This window comes from Hyperolius riggenbachi, chromosome 8 (genome assembly GCF_040937935.1).
Source record: "Hyperolius riggenbachi isolate aHypRig1 chromosome 8, aHypRig1.pri, whole genome shotgun sequence".
Lineage (NCBI taxonomy): Eukaryota > Metazoa > Chordata > Amphibia > Anura > Hyperoliidae > Hyperolius > Hyperolius riggenbachi.
Window position 1 is genome coordinate 156,298,418 of NC_090653.1, and position 20,225 is coordinate 156,318,642.

Below are 20,225 nucleotides of genomic sequence, written 5' to 3' on the forward strand. Positions count from 1 at the left end.
ATAATAATTTTACACAAGCATAGACACATGGTTACAGGAGTCAAAGAATCAAGAAAATACACAAAACCTGTATAAATTATACACCTAATTTTATTTGGCAGGCAACAAATCCAGTAATACAATATGGAAAAAGGAGTTGCCCCCCCTTAAAAAAGTCCTAGAAGAGTGTAGAAAAAAAAAACTGTATAAAACATAATTAAAAAAACAAAAACAAAAAACAGTTCCAGTTAAAAAGCACTGATCGTAAGAAAATCATTAATGACCGTATGATGTCTGGAGATTATTAAAGTGCACCTGTCACTTAAAGCCATTCTGTATGCAGATTTAACATTTATGAGAGCACCACTTATTGAAGCAATTAAAATTCCTGGCATTACTGAATTACACCACATGATGAATATTCATGAGGCCTGATTTATATTTTATATTCACAATCTCTAGGTAGTTGGCTGAATTCCAAACATTTTGGGTTCAGTCCACAGAATAACTGTTCTATATAGAAGTACACCAAAATAGCTCGCTTCTTCCATTTGTAAGCTAGCAGTGCAGAAATTGGTGGCGCCTTCCAAAAAACACACTAAGTTACAGGTAAAAAATAATTTAAGATCGATATATATAAAAACAGGTTGGATCAAACTGACTATTTACATTAATACAGTTTAGCCGAAATTAAAGCAAGCTTGCACCCAAGAACTGAACGTTGCATATATCATTAGAAGGCAGCAGCGATGATTGCTACCCGAATTGTCAATTTCCTCACATGGGTGCTAAAAAAAAAAAATGAGAACCTCTGAGGTACGAAAGCGTTTATATCAACTACAAGTGATATTCCTAACAGATGCTGAAGGCAACCAGTCTGCTTCTCTCCAGCTCAGCAATTAAAGCACCACTATTGGTGAAAATTGTACAATTTAAAATACATGTAAACACAAATAAAAAGTAAAATTCACTATAAAATTACTTTACATAGTAAAAATCTGACTGATCTGAGCAGTTTTCAACTAGTCCTCTCCTCATGGTAAATTTTCAGTATTTCCTTTGTTCTTAAAAGTACTCACAGGAAAGAATGTAAATAAAGATGTTGGCAAGCCTGTCTACTCGTTTGCACACCATTTTGACAGTCGGAATGAGCACTGCCAGTTGGTAAGTGCTTTTGAAAATATAGAAAACCCTGAGAATCCCCCCCCCCCCCCCCCCATGTGAAAATTGAATAATCCAAAACCTTTTTTTCTACCTACTGTGACAGCAATATAGGGAAAAAAAGTAATGTGTAATGCATTTTAGTTTGTGTAAAATGTACATTATACACATGTATTTTAAATGTTTTTTCTGCAATAGTGGTCTTAAATATGCTGGCTTTTTGTCTTTCTTTACATAAACTTTCTTAAACAAGCTAAACACTGTATGATGGTACCCTTCATTATGTACAGGAGAATGCATTGGGCAAAAGTGGTGGATACAGTTTATAGAAAATGTTGACTTTACTCCGGAAAATATATTGTTGAGCAATTATAACAGGGCCTTGAATAGTAATGCTTGAGTTTAGGTTTGCTTGTTAGTCATCATTTCCCTGATTTAGGGAATGATTTTGCTGGCCATGCTGGGATCCTAAGCACAGCAGCCATGAGATGCTGATTTGTGTAAAATGGTATCCAGTAGTAAGGCATTGAGAGTCAACTGGTCAAGCCTATTTCTTTCCAGAAGTCTGATAGATCAATGTGGTGCCAGATAAAAGGACTAAATGACCCATGGAAAGCTTTTCATGTAGTAGCTTTACTAATTTTCTTTCTTAGGTTACAGTTCTGCTATAAGGAGTAAAGTTTTTAAAGTGTTGTTGAATTAGCAGTCAAATAATTTTTATGAGTTTGGAATCATGTATAAAAATGTTGCATCTCTTAGTTACTGCAGAAACACAATGGGATTTTGAATCAGTTTAACATAATGCTTAACGCAACCAATTGCAAACAATCAGAGTTCAGCATCCTTCAGCTGGTCAGGTGCATGGAGACAACAGCAATTATTCTATTTTTCTCCTAGGAAATATTTTTTTCCTTTTCTATTTAAAATAACTTTTGAGGCCTCTTTCACATCTACTAACGCGTGCAGGAGCTGTTCTCCTGTACATGTTGAATAGCCTGCGGCGAAATCAGCGGCAGTAGCTATTGATTGAATCCAACGGGAAAACGCCCGCTCCCGGCGTTTCAACGCTCCCGGGTGCGTTGAACCGCAAGGCACCGAAACAGCGTCGGGTGTGAAAGGTAAAATGAAAGTCTATGGACTTCCATTTTACCTTGGTTAACACAATGAATTGCCTTTGCGTTGAAATGCAGGAAAGGGCTCTGGTGTGAAAGAGCCCTTAGCACTCTACAATTGAAAAAGTACCAAAAATTAGGTGAAAAAGTACTGTCAACAGTATTTCCATGCTTGCTGGTGGCTTACTGGGGATACCATAGTTTAAATAAGATGGAGAAATGGGGGAAGCAGACATACAATGTCAGCTGTCCTGATGCCCACCGGTCCCCCCATTCTCCTCTCTGCCCCCATCTTACCTAAAAGACCCCCCCCCCCCAGGAGCCTCTTTAAGGTTGCCGGAGTCAGGGTTTACTGGGCAGGTGCTGGGGGGGGGGGGCTGCTGGCGTCCTACAGCGCGTGCCCACTGCTGGGTGCACACTACACATGCGTATGACATAATTGTGACATCATACGCATGCGCAGTGAGCTCTCAGCCGCGCGCCCGGCCAATGACTGCAGTAAAGCCCAACTCCGGCACCCTAGAAGAGGCTGACCGGGGGGGGGGGGGGGGAGCGGTGGGCATCAGGACAGCTGACAGTATATGCATGGTCTCCCAGTTTCTCCATCTTATTTTACGTTTTGGTATCATTTAAAAGGCATTTTATTTATAAGATGTAAAAATATCACTTTAGGAGCAAAAGAAATTGAATAGGGGCCTACATTGGATACCTGTTGCAGCATGTAACAGTTTTCTACACTGTTTTGCTTAAATAATTCCCAGTGAACTTAGAATCACTAATAGCATCACTTACTTTTAATACTGGACATTTTAAAGGTTAGGCAAAACTCACATTTAGGAAATGACTACTTGCTAAAATATTGCTAGTAATATTTACGACAATAAATAGGAGTACACACACGCACACTCTTACATGGTCAGAGCCCCTTTTTGAGGTAATAGACGTTGGTCCACAGTGTCTTAATGCTTCCAGCATAAGGCCACCATTATTATCTTATGCTGCTCACAGACAAGCTTAATAATAGCCAGTCCAGTGATCATTTACAATCATCTGTGTGGAAATTACAAAAAAAAAAATCTTTCATTTGCCTGCAATGTTGGTGCAAGTTGTTTAGGAGAAAAAAAGTGGATGAGCTTTATGAACGTTCCTTGTTCTGCTATACGAAATTTAATAAAGAATACAGCAAGAAAAGATCTGAGGCCTGGGAAGCCATTTGGTAAACAACATTTTGGGATTAGCAGGAATTCAGTTTACGGAGTGTTCTGAAAAAATTTGAAAATCAATAAAATCTGTTAAAATGCTTGATCTCTAGTTATATTGTAAAAAAGACCAGGCCTTTGATGGCAGTTACCATAGACAATTACAGAATTGTGTGTTCCTTTTCCTTTAGATTGTAAGCTCACAAGGGCAGGGCTCTCTCACCTATTTGTGTCTTGGAATTTGTTATACATTTTATTCATCATGTTACATTTGTCACTGTAATTACTATGCCTTCCAATTCTGTGTTTTGTACCAGTGTCTATATTTGATGTACACCATCTGTCTGTATTATCAGGTACCCCATGTTTGTTTCTTACTTTGTACAGGGCCACAAAATATGCTGGCACTTTATCAACCAGGCTACCTAAGCCCGTTTAAAAACAGGCTCTAGGTAGTTAAACTACCACCGCCACTCAGAGCGCAAGCCCGCCGCGCGTGCACTCGGCTGCCCTGCTCCCTGGCCCGACCTCCCGTTCCAACGGCCGTCTGTACTGCGCACATGCAGAGTACAAAAAAGCTTCGGACGGACGGACAGACAGACAGGGAAAGTGGATGACACAGGGACAGTTATTATAGGATAATAATACTGACATCCCAAAAGCACAAACTCCTAGATCCTCTGCAGTTCTGACAGTGTTTGTGAAACTTGTGACATCATGACTGTGAAAAGCAACAGAAGTTGAGCCTTTGGTAATGACAAACTTTCATAAACCACCATGGCTCTAAGCTCTACCAGGCAGCATCTTTGTGAATGCTAAACTGGGATAGTAAAGATTGCAGTGACAATGGAGTGTGTGTGTGTGTGTGTGTGTGTGTGTGTGTGTGTGTGTGTGTGTGTGTGTGTGTGTGTGTGTGTGTGTGTGTGTGTGCGTGCGTGCGTGCGTGCGTGCGTGCGTGCGTGCGTGCGTGCAATTGACTACAAATGTGTGCCTACAACAGGCATTCCAGAGTTTTACAAAAACTGCTCTCAAAAGTCACTGGATGAAAATATTCCTCCAGCAAAAAGGTACTAGTAAACCATATTATACAAAAATCTCAAGAAGGTAAACAATCAATAAATTATCGAAATATTAGAGCACATATCGAAAGCACTCTGATACTGAAAACTCCATTTGCATAGAGCATAGCGTTTTGGAAAAAAAAAACTGACTGGTCCCATATTTTCTTTTCTCCCACCCACTGAATACAGATAATCTCCCAAACGAATTGGCAGAACCTTCCTGAAGCAGCACAACCTGTGTAGCTCCTTGTGCCATTTCTGGATGTGGAGCCAGTGAGCTTGGTCTTTGTTCTGGAGTTACGTGCAAACTTTCTCAGGATTCCGACACCTACAACATAGGAAAGTGAAAAATAAGGTCAATTAGAAATTACTAACTTGCTTAATCTGTCCCAAATACTACTGATTGTCTCTGTAGTTTTGTCTCTGCATTTGCTGTAGTCATTTCTATAACTAAATGTGACAGAATTGTGTTGTGTGAGGTCTAGGCCCTTATTTTCTTTATAAGTTAAAGGTTTTAGCAGTAAGCAGAATTTAAAGAGAAACTGTGACCAAGAATTGAACTTTATCCCAATCAATAGCTGATACCCCTTTTCCCATTAAAAATTTTTTCCTTTTCACAAGAGGATCATCAGGGGGCTCTGTATGGCTGATATTGTGGTGAAACCCCTCCCACAGTGTGATGGCAGGACCATTGTCCTGACAGTATCCTGTCTGTGAACCTCATTGCATTGTAGGAAGAAAAAGCTGTTTACAGCTGGGTCCAACTGCCAAAAAAGCAAGCAGCATCTCCTTCCACTGACATCTGCCAGCAGTAAAAATGTCACCATGTGGTACATTTCAGAATGTAAATCAGGAAGAGAAAATATTTTACAATGGAAAAACACTAAATCATTTATGCATAATTATTGTAAAAATGAAGCACTTTTTTATTGCATTATTTTCACTGGAGTTCCTCTTTAAACCAAATGGTCATTCAGTGTATATCCTAAAAGGGTTTTTTTGCAGCTCCTTCAAAGTTCTCTGCTTTAGAATGTAGGAAAATTAAGGGAAGACAGAAGAGAAAATTAAGAGAAGGGCTCTAGAAAATTGTACTTTGTACCATCTGGACAATACTTTGGTACTATCCCCATTCATCCTTAATAAAGGGATTTTAAGTCTGCACAATCTGAAGATGACTTAATGGACACCTGAAGTGTACTGTAATGAGCATGTTACATAACAATTGTGTGTCCTATGAAATAACATGCCTGGTATAACGAGCAGAATGTGCATTTAGTTATATTTGCAGGATTGGTGTATTGCAATGCACAAAGGCCTCAATTCTTAAAGGCCGATCAACGTAAAAAAAAAAAAAAAAAAAACGGAGAAAGACTGCATTCAGGTTTTTTTGGGTTTTTTTTGCTATTGCTAAACTTTTGCCCAATGCTGCACTCATTCTGAAACATTCTGAACAAAAAGTCCATCTGTTCAGAAAGTGAAGGAAAGGGTTGCCGTTCTCACATCACTGGTGCTGGTTGATGAGGCTGCACTGGGGGCCGGTGATTAGTGCAGAGTAAAGGCTGCTGACAATAATCCAGGCTGAGCGCACAGATTGTTGAGTGCTGTGCAGTCTTGTCAGCCACATATCAGCAGCTCTGTCAATGCAGTAGCCGGCCACCACCATCCCCCTTCGTGCTACACGTGTGTTGTCTCCATCTCCAGGAGGATCAGGCTGGAGCACACAGCAGAGTCGGGGCTGCTGACATGTGGTTTGTGAAGAGAAATCACAGTGCCTGGCAGGCAGCAGCAGCCCCCCGCCCCCCCCCCCCCCCATCTCAATTATTTCTAGCAGCCTTCACCCTGCAGTGATCCCAGAACCCAGCATAGCCTCATCAGCCTGTAAGGTGAGAATGGCAACCCTCTCCACCTCCTGCCTCCAACCAGCTGATCATCAAAGAGGCTGCCTGGACTGTTTTTTATGTACAGATGTCCCACCCGGGAGTGCATCAGCATCAATGGGGTGAGGAGTTAGACAGGCTGCTCCTATTGGCTGGCTCCTTTGCCTGTAATCATTTACCGCATGGCTGAGCTGATATTCACAGAATTAACATTTTAGAAATGGAATTAAGATGGCAGCTTTCCTGTCATTTCAGATTTCCTTTAAAGGAAACAGGATATAAGAAGAATAAGCCATATTACAATCATACTGTAAAATACAATTTGCTTGGCTATACCACTAATCATTTAGTTTCAGTATTGATAACGCAGTTGAAATCTACATCGTGCGTGTGGCTGCGCGGATCTGACAGGACACAGATTTCAACACTCATCGCCACATGGATTCACCGCTCCCTCCCGCTGCAGATCACTCACCCTGCTGCCTATATGACAGCAGAGCTGTGCGAGTCAGTCAGGAGACTATTTCATTGGCTCCTGATCCTGTCATCACTGTAAGCCAATCCCCTTGGCTTACATTGATTGACAGTGTCAGGAGCCAATGAAAGCGGAGCCTTGTGGTCTTTGGCAACAAGGATCTTTCTCTTGTCATAATTTATATGCCCATCTAACCGACAAGTTCTCTAGTATGTTCATGACGGACAAGGATCCATTCATTATGTGCACTTTACTTTGCAATTTAATGCAACACATAGTGCATAATGGAGAACGGATGCCCCATTTGTAACAAGCCTGTCCCTATATCCCAGTGCGGCAAAGCGCCAAATGCCAATGCACCACTACATGCATTTCTGATGGAAAATAGATCCATTGCCATTTATCATAATGAAACATCTATACTGCATGGGAGAAGACTGTGCTTGACCATAAAATGCAAACGGACCCTTTAAGCATAAGAGTATATAAATGTACCCTAAATCACAAAACTACTGCAGCAGTAAACTTTCAGTAGAATGTGCTTATGACAAACTGCACCCATTTAAACCATAGGGAGGCTACTGCTGCAGTTGTCTGGGAATGAGTCACACATGCAATATGCTTGGAACCTTCACTTCCTGTACACCTTTCTAGTCTGAAGACAGGGAATGAGTCAGTCATAACTTGACATTCTCTATCTCTAAACAAGAATAACTACCACAGAAGCCTGCATACTGTTATAGCAATAGAAACATGAAAAACATCTGCTAATTGTTTTCTTCTGTATAATATCACAGACCTGTTACTCTGAGAACAAGAAGTGACAGGAGGAAAAGGTGAGCAATAAAGCAATGCATGATAGGTAAGAAAAAAATACATATACAAAAAAAAAAAAAAGATTCTTTCCAGCATTACTTACTTTTACTTTTATGTTCTGCTTTAGCAGAGAACAGATTTATTTGTCCATTTCTATGGTTATGTGTGAGGTTTCATAGGAACCTAAACATGTCAAAACAATAACAAAAGATAAAAAGACATTACTGATATCACACAATAATGTAGCGGTGTAAAAATCATCTCATTAGCTTGACTTTTAAGGCAGGTTAAAAAGCAGTCCTTCATTTTACTTAATGTGTTTAACCGGTCACTACCGCCCAATACTTGCGTTCTACGCACAGACATTTGTGGACAGATCCGCCTTTCAGCTTCTCAGACCTTTCATAAAGGCCATGGATGGTGACAGTCAGTTTGTGTTAATAAACTGTAGCGCAGAAAACTGGCCAACCACACAACCACAGGATGAATGTACAGAAACTTTCACCAGCCCGCAGCAATCCAGATAATATTAGTTCCTAAGGTAGAGGTGAGTGCAGGGACATCATTTTGCCTCCACCATATCCATCGCCACACCAATCCCATCAATGTTTATCTTTGCCTCTACACTTTCACCCTATTCCCATCTAAAGCTCTTCTGTCCCCATTCCTATCATGTCCATTCTTTACATTGACCAACACCTTTCTAAACAAAATTCCTGTATGCCTCTCCCCCCCCCCCCCATGTACATTTGATACAATTATGTGCATTCAAACTAAATAAAATGCATAAAAACATATTTACTATGTGCTGGTAAACTTTAAATGTGCAGGCAATGCATGACAAGTTTGCTAGTCTTTACCCAAATGAAAGGAAACCTGAGACTTTAAAAACACAAGCATTTATATTTACCTGGTGCTTCCTCCAGCCCCCTGTTCTTTTTGGGCTTCCTCGCATCCTCCTGGGCCACTTAATTGTCCCGTAGTCAGCTCTAGAATATTGCCCAGTCGCGCTCAGTCATGTTCCACCATGCGGCCACGGCCCCACCTGTGTGCACCCCCGATCACCAGGAGAGTTCTGCGCATGCACAGTTTGCCAAGACTGAAACTGCACAGATAGGGGGAAGTCCAGGACTGGGCATCCTCAGTGGAATGCAATTGAGGGCGACTGGTCAATTTACTCGAGCTGACTGCTGGATGACGGAGTGGCCCGGGAAGATGAGCTGCGTGTTTAAAGTCTCAGGTACACTTTAACATATTACATAATTTGCATAACTCATATTCTACATGCAACACATACATTGATTATATTGACACTATGCACTTCAATGTTTTTTTTCCTCTGCTCTTTCCTAATGTTTCTGTACCTTCTATGGTTTTATTTAAAATTTTTCAATCACCACTTTATATTTTGTCATTAATAAAGTTTAATACAGTTACCAAACATAGAATGGCGGATTAGCCATTCCGCAGTTATTCTTGCCTGTGACGGCACCAGAACTAAAGTTATAAATTTAGAAGCTGGTGGGCGGAGCTCTGACCGAGTCAGAGCCATGCGCCGCCATGGCTGATTACCAAACGCTTAGGTAGGTAAGTTATAAAATAGGTTGCTAATTTTGCTGCTCTACACATCTCTGATGAAGCTGCATTCGAAACCGGTCAGGTGAAGAGACCGCAGCCTGACTGATATTGTGGTTTTAACATTGCACTTTCGATTGTATGGGTCCATTGCCAACGGATCAGAATGCTTTTTTTACTGCAGCTAGTAAGCAGTTTTTTGTTAATCGATGACAGGCATGTTCTGCTGTGGATTCTCTGCATAGTGAGGTGTTGAAGGTTTGTATAGAAGATTATCCTACGTTTGAGATTTTTATGAGTACAACTTGTATAATGTTATGCTTCGTATTATGCCAGTACTCATGTTAAATTTGTAGATCTGCAGTTAACACACTGGTTTTAACACACCTACCTGTATTCTCTTCATCTGTACCTTCATCATCATCATCATCATCTTCCCACTTCTCTCTAGACAGAAGTGGGTTCTGAGACTCACAAACTGTCCTCATTGGAAAGGATAGTCCATCTCCAATACTATGAAAAGAGAGAGAGTTAAAACATCAACTTTCAGTAGCACAATTACAATTCATGGAGCCCCCCCAGCAAAACTTTGATGGGTCCCTCCAATGTTCATACCCCTTCCCTTGCCTCCCCTCGGTGCCCTTCATGGCATTGGGGCCCATCTCACAAGGGTCATAAAACAAGTGTGGCCATCATGATCTTCACACCCATAATAAGTGTAGCCACAAAAACACCTGATCTGAAGTATAGTCCCTCAGAGGAAGGGAGGGTTAGTAGTTGGGGCCACCCAAAGCTCTGGGCCCCTCTAGTTACACCCCTGGGATGTTTTCTGTGAATGGTCATTCTTCATTGCTCTTCCTCTTTACTAAACCACCCTCAATGGAAAATGAATAAGAGGGTGGTGAAGCATTTTTTAAAAAAGCAAAAGCATACAAAGAAAGGAATTAACTAAAAAAGCACAATTAAATTAGACCGAAAAAATCCTACCTTGTAAAAGCAGGAATTAGCCAGAGATTTTTCTGCTTTCCAAACACTTGTTCCAGATTCTTTCGCATGCCCAAGTGAAAGCCATTTTTATCAGGACCACTGTGAAACACTGGGGAGGAGAAGGCTTCTACAGAAGTACAAAATACAAACAATCTTCAGAAAATATATCTTCATCTATAGCAATCTGACATCCTTCCTTGCAAGTACCACCAGTTGTATACAAGTGCTTTGAATATATCATGAATACTGTACTAGCTTACTACTGAATCTTCATCCTACAATTTAATGGTGTCTGAAGGGAAAGTATGAAACAGCATACGTGTCTTTTTTTTTCTCCTTATGGACAAGAGGAATTTTCACATTTCAGCGCTCTTCCCTTTTATTCCCCAATAACTTGTCACTACTTATCACAACAAAATGATCTATACCTTGTTATTTTCCACCACCAATTAGGCTTTCTTTGGGTGGTACATTATGCTAAGAATGATTTTATTCTAACTGCATTATAATGGGAATAATAAGAAACCAATGGAAAAAAAATATTTCTCAGTTTTCAGCCATTATAGTTTTAAAAGAATACATGCTACCGTAATTAAAATCCACACATTTTATTTGCCCATTTATCCTGGTTATTGCAATGTTAAAATTATATTACTAGAATATTGCATGGTGACAATTTTTTATTTGTAAGTAAAGGTGCATTTTTCAGTTTTACATCCATCACTGATTTTTAGCCCATAATTTAATAATAATATGCCCTCTTGACATACATATTAAAAAAATGTAATTCCCTAATGTCAGTAGGTGTCATTTTACTATTTGGCTACAAGATGCCCCCCACTAAGTAATTCCTATTTGCATACAATAAGTACGTCATAGGAAGTAATGTGTTGCTACATTTTAACTAGGGAAGTGACACATACTTCAATGGATGACTGCGATCACAGTGGCCTAGAGGGGAGAATAATGAATGGGAACATTGTTCCCATTCATAAATCTAATGATTGACAGTGGTAAGCGGCGGAAATCGGCAAGCAGGAGGAAGAACAGAGGCTCTATTTAAGGATGAACACGGTTTTTGTTTTTGAACAAAAACAGTGTTCATTCTCGGCGGACATGTACGGATTGGCTCAGGGGACATTTGTCCCCTGCAGCCAATCCCCCCGCATGATCTCGCACACAGCCCCCCAAGCTGAAGGGACGTGACTATCGCGTCCCTGCAGCTGTAGCAGCTGCCGCTGTGGACGTGAAGCTGAGCCCCCCAAGCTGCAGGGATGTGATTATTGCTTCCCTGCGGCTGTAGCAGCTGCGAGCATGAAGCTCACGTCCCAGCAGCAGAAGTGGTTAACATACTTTGACAGTTCAACTGCAAAGTTTTAAACAATATGTTCTTATTGTGGGTGCATGGAGATGATTGCAAAATTGAGGGTAAACGTTAATTTGCTAGCCTGTCATATATGTCCTGTCATGATATTACGTACTCAGATGAAGGGTGCAATCTTTTGCCCTTTAAGGCTACTTTCATACCAAGACGTTGTGTTTTAGGGGATGTTATGGTCGCATAACGTGCCCCTAACGCAACGCCTGGTGCTCTTGGATGTGGATGTCAGAGTGAGCCGTGTTGTGCAGCTCACTCTGGCGTCCGTGATGCCGTGATGCGTACTCTTGGAGGCATGCGGCATCACGTGGTCCCGCCAGCCAATCGCCGCACAGAGCGGCGCTCCAGGAAGTAAACACTGCACGTCACACCGTGCAGTGAATATTAATTAGCCATGTGCCAACACTACTGAGCATGTGCGCACAGTCTAATGCGGCTTAGCCACGCATAACGCACAGCATGCAGCACTTTCAACGTACGTGCTGCGTTACAATGTAACGCAATGTGAGCACTGTGAACAGCACATTGATTAATCATTGCTGTGAGTTGGGATGCGTTACAGGCTGCACTAACGTGCGCCTGTAACGTCTTACTGTGAAAGCAGCCTAATGGATATATAAAAAAAAAAAAACCTAGTCCAGGTATGCTGGATCACTAATGTTCTCTTACTTAATAAATCATTTCCTAAATGTATTGCCAAAAGTACTGGCAACAGGTATCTGATGCAGAGGAAAAAAAACAAGGTAGGCTTTTTAGATTTTGTGTGTGCCAATGTGTACTAGCCAGACACATCATTGAAAATACCATACAAAGCAACCTCAGACACTGCACACGGAATGTTCCTAATTAAGCAATAATCCCCTGCAATAAAGACTCATAATTACTTAGGAGTCTGAGAAGTCAGTGAGTGGGTTGCCACAGCAACATGCCATCATAATATTACTATTGCTCCTGTATTCATGCAAAGAGATGCAACACACTAGTCACAGAATTGCTTCAGTGCAGATGTAGACTCACACCTAGTACAAGCTTAAAAAAAGCAGAGGAAGGAAGAAATGAAAATAAAAAATAAGGCATTTTGGGCCATGCTCAACACTAAAAATGTGGCTCAGAAAAATAAATATGCCCTTAGAAATAGCCCTATTCTTAAGGTTTCAGAATATATTTCAAAGATACCATAAATGAATGTCCTACCTTCAACACCAATTCAGAAGAATAAAGAAAAAAAATATGTGAAATTAATAACACTGAATATTTTTAAAATGGCATCAGTCACCTTGAGGCATTTAGTGGAGTCTCAGATAGATCAAAACAGTTTTGGAGGCACAAGGGAGTGGTTGTGCCTTCAAAACAAATATTAGGGAGTGGTTTTAAAGTACACCTGAATGGAAAATAAACATATGAGATTAACAGTTGTATCTGTAGTTCTATTATACAAGTACTGTACTCATACATTGTATTTTCTTGGAATTCTACAGTCCTTTTTCATGTTTAAACATGCTAAACAAAAAAGAAGTACTTTTTATTGTTTCCATTGAATGAGGACCATTTTAGATGTTTTACAGCCCCCATCTTGAACAAAGGAGTTTTTTACTTTTTATACATTCCCTTCACTCAGAATTGTCTGTCTGCTATGCAAGGGTATTATGTAATAGGTTATCAGTGAGTTAGCCTAGACTAGAGTCTAACTAACTGAAGTGGTTCTTGAGAGAAACATTTAGAGCCCTGGAATTTTAACCCTTACAGCAAAAGGGAAAAAAGCAACAGATTGCAACACACATTTCAGATCAGGTCACTTTTTTTTAATGTTTTGGCTTATCAGAAGTAAGCTAGGATTCTTTTATTTCTGGTCTGCAAATCAGTTTTAACACAAAGGTTTCACTTTGGAGTTATATCAACTTTAAAATGAACACAAGCAAAAGCTCGGGTCAAAAAGTAAATATTTACCTAAGAAGAGAGAAGCCCCTGGATCCTATAGAGCAGAGGTCCCCAACCTGGGGTCCGCGGCCCCCCGGTGGTCCGCAGGACATTTTTTGGGGGGCCACGGCTTCAGATTCACTTTTAAGACTCAGGGCCCTTTTCCACTAGCAGTCGCTAGCGTTCACGCTGAACGCTAGCGACTGCTGAATCGCAAAAGGTAAAAAATTACCGGCGATTTCCCGACGTTTGTGGCCGCGATTTTGCTATGCTATGCACTGCATAGCAAAATCGCGGCAAATATCGCTCCGCGCCGCGATCGCATTTCAGGCAAAAACGAATCGCGGTAGTGGAAATACCCTACCGCGATTCCTATGTTATTTAGCAAACCATAGCGATTGTAAAATCACTAGCGGTTTGCAATTTTGCGATTCCACTAGCGCAAACGCGCTAGTGGAAAAGGGCCCTCATTGACGTCACTGATATTTCACTGCTCTTGGGACAGCCGATGTGCTTGATTTCTCCCCATCCCGGTCTGCCGGGCCTCGGAAAGAATGTCTTACGTCAAAGGGGTCCAAAAAGGTTGGGGACCCCTGCCGTAGAGGCTTCCAGGGTCCTCCTTGCTTTTGGCATGGCTCACTGGGACCCTCCATAACACACTCCTCTTCTGGCACAAGCACACGGGTGCAGCAACCATGCATATACTCACCCAGGTGTACTACGGCCGCACTGATGTCTAAAGAGGAGGTGAATCCCAATGAGCCTACAGACAAGCCCCTGTCGAAAGTCTTCGGGGGAGGGGAGGACGTTTGGCTATGTGCTCGGCAACAGGGGACTGGAGGAACATGTGGGAAGCCTCTAGGGGATCCAGGCTAACCCTCTTAAAGTGGAACTGTAAACTTGTAAAAATGTAAAAAAAATATGTAAAAATACAAACTGTTTCACTTACCTGGGGCTTCCCCAAGCCCCCAGCAGGTCCTGCGTGATCCTCTGTTCTCCCGCCGTGGCTAAGTTTCGTTACCATCAGCACCTGGGCCTTCCGCGCCCCCGGGCTATGCAAAGCTTTCTTCGCGTTCCAGTCCGCAATAGAGTCCTGCGCTAATAGCACCTGTGATCGGAAGTTACTTGAGGAGGGGTCCGGAAGCGGAGTTGTTAGCAGCAGCGAGGAGGATCTGGATGGCTGCTGCACCTATACACTGGCTAACCTGTCCTGTGGCATCTATACACTGGCTAACCCAGGCATGGGCAAACTTGGCCCCCCAGCTGTTGATGAACTACAAGTCCCACAATGCATTGCAGGAGTCTGACAGCCACAGTCATGACTCATAAAGGCAAATGCATTGTGGTATTTGTAGTTCCTTAACAGCTAGAGGGCCAAGTTTGCCCATGCCTGGGCTAACCTGCCCTGTGGCACCTGTACACTGGCTAACCTGCCCTGTGGCACCTGTACACTGGCTAACCTGCCCTGTGGCACCTGTACACTGGCTAACCTGCCCTGTGGCACCTGTACACTGGCTAACCTGCCCTGTGGCACCTATACACTGGCTAACCTGCCCTGTGGCACCTATACACTGGCTGACCTGTACTGTGGCACCTATACACGGGCTGACCTGTACTGTGGCACCTATACACTGGCTGATATATACTGTGGAACCTATACACTGGCTGACATGTACTGTGGCACCTATACACTTGCTAATCTGTACTGTGGCACCTATACACTTGCTAACCTGTACTGTGGCACCTATACACTGGCTGACCTGTCCTGTGGCATCTATACACTGGCTGACCTGTCCTGTGGCACCTATACACTGGCTGACCAGTACTGTGGCACCTATACACTGGCTGACCTGTACTGTGGCACCTATACACTGGCTGACCTGTACTGTGGCACCTATACACTGGCTGACCTGTACTGTGGCACCTATACACTGGCTGACCTGTACTGTGGCACCTATACACTGGCTGACCTGTACTGTGGCACCTATACACTGGCTGACCTGTACTGTGGCACCTATACACTGGCTGACCTGTACTGTGGCACCTATACACTGGCTGACCTGTACTGTGGCACCTATACACTGGCTGACCTGTACTGTGGCACCTATACACTGGCTGACCTGTACTGTGGCACCTATACACTGGCTGACCTGTACTGTGGCACCTACAGTGGGTTGCAAAAGTATTCGGCCCCCTTGAAGTTTTCCACATTTTGTCATATTACTGCCACAAACATGAATCAATTTTATTGGAATTCCACATGAAAGACCAACACAAAGTGGTGTACACATGAGAAGTGGAACGAAAAATCATACATGATTCCAAACATTTTTTACAAATAAATAACTGCAAAGTGGTGTGTGCATAATTATTTGGCCCCCTTTGATCTGAGTGCAGTCAGTTGCCTATAGACATTGCCTGATGAGTGCTAATGACTAAATAGAGTGCACCTGTGTGTAATCTAAAGTCAGTACGAATACAGCTGCTCTGTGACGGCCTCAGAGGTTGTCTAAGAGAATATTGGGAGCAACAACACCGTGAAGTCCAAAGAACACACAAGACAGGTCAGGGATCAAGTTATTGAGAAATTTAAAGCAGGCTTAGGCTACAAAAAGATTTCCAAAGCCTTGAACATCCCACGGAGCACTGTTCAAGCGATCATTCAAAAGTGGAAGGAGTATGGCACAACTGCAAACCTACCAAAACAAGGTCATCCACCTAAACTCACAGGCCGAACAAGGAGAGAGCTGATCAGAAATGCAGTCAAGAGGCCCATGGTGACTCTGGACGAGCTGCAGAGATCTACAGCTCAGGTGGGAGACTCTGTCCATAGGACAGCTATTAGTCATGCACTGTACAAAGTTGGCCTTTATGGAAGAGTGGCAAGAAGAAAGGCATTGTTAACATAAAGCATAAGAAGTCCCATTTGCAGTTTGCCACAAGCCATGTGGGGGACACAGCAACCATGTGGAAGAAGGTGCTCTGGTCAGATGAGACCAAAATTGAGCTTTTTGGCCAAAATGCAAAACGCTATGTGTGGCAGAAAACTAACACTGCACATCACTCTGAACACACCATCCCCACTGTCAAATATGGTGGTGGCAGCATCATGCTCGGGGGGTGCATCTCTTCAGCATGGACAGGGAAGCTGGTCAGAGTTGATGGGAAGATAGATGGAGCCAAATACAGGGCAAACTTGGAAGAAAACCTCTTGGAGACTGCAAAAGACTTGAGACTGGGGCGGAGGTTCACCTTCCAGCAGGACAATGACCCTAAACATAAAGCCAGGGCAACAATGGAATGGTTTAAAACAAAACATATCTATGTGTTAGAATGGCCCAGTCAAAGTCCAGATCTAAATCCAATAGAGAATCTGTGGCAAGATCTGAAAACTGCTGTTCACAAACGCTGTCCATCTAATCTGACTGAGCTGGAGCTGTTTTGCAAAGAAAAACGGGCAAGGATTTCAGTCTCTAGATGTGCAAAGCTGATAGAGACATACCCTAAAAGACTGGCAGCTGTAATTGCAGCAAAAGGTGGTTCTACAAAATATTGACTCAGGGGGCCGAATAATTACGCACACCCCACTTTGCAGTTATTTATTTGTAAAAAATGTTTGGAATGATGTATGATTTTCGATCCACTTCTCACATGTACACCACTTTGTATTGGTCTTTCACGTGGAATTCCAATAAAATTGATGCATGTTCGTGGCAGTAATGTGACAAAATGTGGAAAACTTCAAGGGGGCCGAATACTTTTGCAACCCAATGTATACACTGGCTGACCTGTACTGTGGCACCTATACACTGGCTAACCTGTACTGTGGCACCTATAGCTGGCTAAACTACACTGGGGGCACCTATACATGGCTACCTATACTGGGGGAACTCATACTCACCATCAGTGTGCTGATCCATCATTGTGTATTAAAAATCGTGAATCGAAATTGCAATTTCTGACAGAAATGGCGCAATTCAATCTTTTCCTAAAATCGTTCAAGCCTACCTTTTACTATTTTACACTGCACAGAATCGGTGAACAGCATGTAACAAAACAGAGACTCCACTCTGCTGTTCTACCACACAGGTCTTTTTTCAGTAAATTAACTTCTACCGCACCTGTGAAAATATTTATGAATTGCCCAAAAAAGTAAAGTACCGAATACAGTATTTTACCGACCTAATTATTTCTTTTTCATTTACAGCCCTCTATGAATTGAAGCCACTATGTCTGAGAACCACCCATTCAGCTAATGCAATCAATAATGGGTTGAGAGTCCTGCTGATGGCTTGCACTGCTCATGTTTAAATTTAATCCATAGAGTTATTTCTAGGAGATATTGGCACAATGGTGTAATAGGTTATACAAGGTGTACTGCACTCCAGAACATATAGCCGATTTGCCAAGCTGAATGCAAAACAACCAGATATAATGCCTGGTACACACCATGCAATTTTCCGTCAGATTGATGGTCGAATCAATTACTGTGTCAGGGCCAATCTGATTTCCAATAGTTTTTCTGATCAATTTTCCAATCACTTCTATACAAAATCAATCAGAAAAATGATAGGGAATTAGATCGGACTTTTTAGAAGTAGTTGATTAGACCGTCAATCTGATGGGAGATTGCATTGTGTGTACCAGGCATAACTGAGCCAGGTTTGACATTCTTTACAGTAGATTATATTGACCCAACCACAACTTGAGTACCTGCAAGGATAAAAGGTAGTCTAAACATCTCTGCATGTGGAATTTTGTTAATTTGGGCACCAACTACTAGCAAACAGGAATTTACACACTAATAATTACTTCTTTATAGCAAAAATGTTTGCAGCAAGTTCTTTTTATGCAATTTCTGCCTGAGAAAATCTGTGACTCCATGGGAAAAATGATCGTCAGTCTCACCCTGGAATGTGGAAAGACATTTATATACTGCATGCAAGTCAGATTATACACACAAATGGGAGGGGTGATTATAATGTATTAAAGCTATATGAACACCTTCAAAACATACCTTATATAAATAAAGTAAATATGCACTTTGAATAAATAGCTCACAGATTACAGCATAGGAATTACAAATCAGCTTACCAAGGGTGGTTCTGTTTAGCCCCACTAACCAGCAATGGTATCCGAAGAGAAACAGAAGACTCAAAAAAAACATCACAGCGACGAAAAGCAGGAAAAGGATGTGAAATTTTGCACGATTATTTGTTAGTTCACCCTAAATGAAAAAACAAACAAACAAAAAAGCAAAAGCTTTAAATGACAACTACGTATGCTTTAGTATTAACATTCACTCCCTTACCTAACTCTTAGTAGAATATTCCAGCCTCCTCTACCTTCCTGTAAGTTTACAGTTGACCACTAGGTGGTGGACTTGCAATAAAAATGCATTGGTACTTGACCATATAATCAAATGCAGTAAATGTCATGTCACAGTAAAGGTGGCCATACACTTATAGATTTGCTGCGGATTCGACCATCAGATAGATTTCTGTCAGATGCCTGTCAGGTCGAATCTAACAGGAATGTATCTAATGTGTGCCACACACTAGGAACAGATTTCCAATAGATTTCACTATGAAATCTATTGGAAATCTATCTAAATGCATTATTAGACCATTAGATCCAATGCAACTCTCTGCTACCAGCAGCAGATCGACCTAGATCTTCCATCCTGTCAGATAGATCAAATCCATCGAAATCGATCGAAATCGGTCACAAATCTATCAATAGATTTGAAAGAATCGATTTCTGATCGATGGATTCTATAGAATCGATCGAATGATGGCTGAAATCGACCAGTGCATGGGCCTCCTAAAGGACCATACAATCTAAGAAGGCGCTAGTGTCCTGGATTTAAACACCCGATCTAGCATGTTTAAATCCAGGACACTCGCACCTTCTTAGATTGTATGGTCCTTTACTTTGACATGACATTTCCCTGCAGTTCCTTTTATTTATAGTAACACCTGGAACTCTATTGCACTTTCAACAGTATTTGCACAATTAGGATCTAAGACATCAACACCTTCTTACTTCAGGTGGCCATACATCTGTAGACCTGGTGGCCAATCAATCATAAGATTCAATAATTATCAAATCTGATGAAAACTGGTGCTGCCAAGAGCATGCCCGACAGACAATATGATAAATTTCAGGGCGAAAATTGGTCGCATGTATCGATCCGACATGCTCGATCGGGTGCGTGGCGGTTACATCGTGGGATAATCGCAAACAGCGAACGTGACAGAAACCCCAGGTCACTATCCTCCTCGTTTTATGTCCCCACCATTGCCCGTGCAGTTATAATTTAGAGGTCTTTCGCCCGCGCTGAGTGTCAGTGCCATATTTACGCATTCTGGCACAATTGTTTCCTTCATGAACTTACACATTAATAAAATTTACATTTTTTAAATAATCCAACAGATACCAGCAGCTGATATTACTTTATTATGCCGCATTAAAAGTTACATAGAAGTGTACTACATAGAACAGCAATATTTTCCCTCTCCTCCATCGGTTTATCTTTCATTAAGAGTTCCCCCATTGAGCAATATAGAGCCATATTTACTACCTTTTACTACAGTGGAGTATATTATTTTATATCCACAACCAACCCATGCTTTTAAATAAGATGTTTATAGTATTGGTATGTTACATCAATTAGGTATTTATTGTT

General features: G+C 41.7%; 1 protein-coding gene across 5 annotated transcripts in view; it reads right to left on the bottom strand.

Moving 5' to 3' along the window:
• Nucleotides 1–20,225, bottom strand: part of ZDHHC15 (zinc finger DHHC-type palmitoyltransferase 15) — a 74,717-nt gene that overhangs the window by 7,318 nt on the left and 47,174 nt on the right. For 2 of the 5 annotated variants that reach the window (XR_011023140.1, XR_011023141.1), the window contains exons 8-12: nucleotides 18,632–18,764; nucleotides 10,243–10,369; nucleotides 9,647–9,768; nucleotides 7,784–7,863; nucleotides 4,748–4,840 (exon numbers count right to left, since the gene is read on the bottom strand). Coding sequence is in view for 3 of the 5 variants with exons in the window: in XM_068247590.1 (XP_068103691.1) it covers nucleotides 7,820–7,863; nucleotides 9,647–9,768; nucleotides 10,243–10,369; nucleotides 18,632–18,764 (426 nt within the window). In the remaining 2 variants the exon portion in view is untranslated. Of the gene's footprint in view, nucleotides 1–1,186; nucleotides 4,841–7,783; nucleotides 7,864–9,646; nucleotides 9,769–10,242; nucleotides 10,370–18,631; nucleotides 18,765–20,225 lie in introns of those variants that run through there. The other 3 variants (XM_068247590.1, XM_068247592.1, XM_068247589.1) reach the window with 2 other exon arrangements.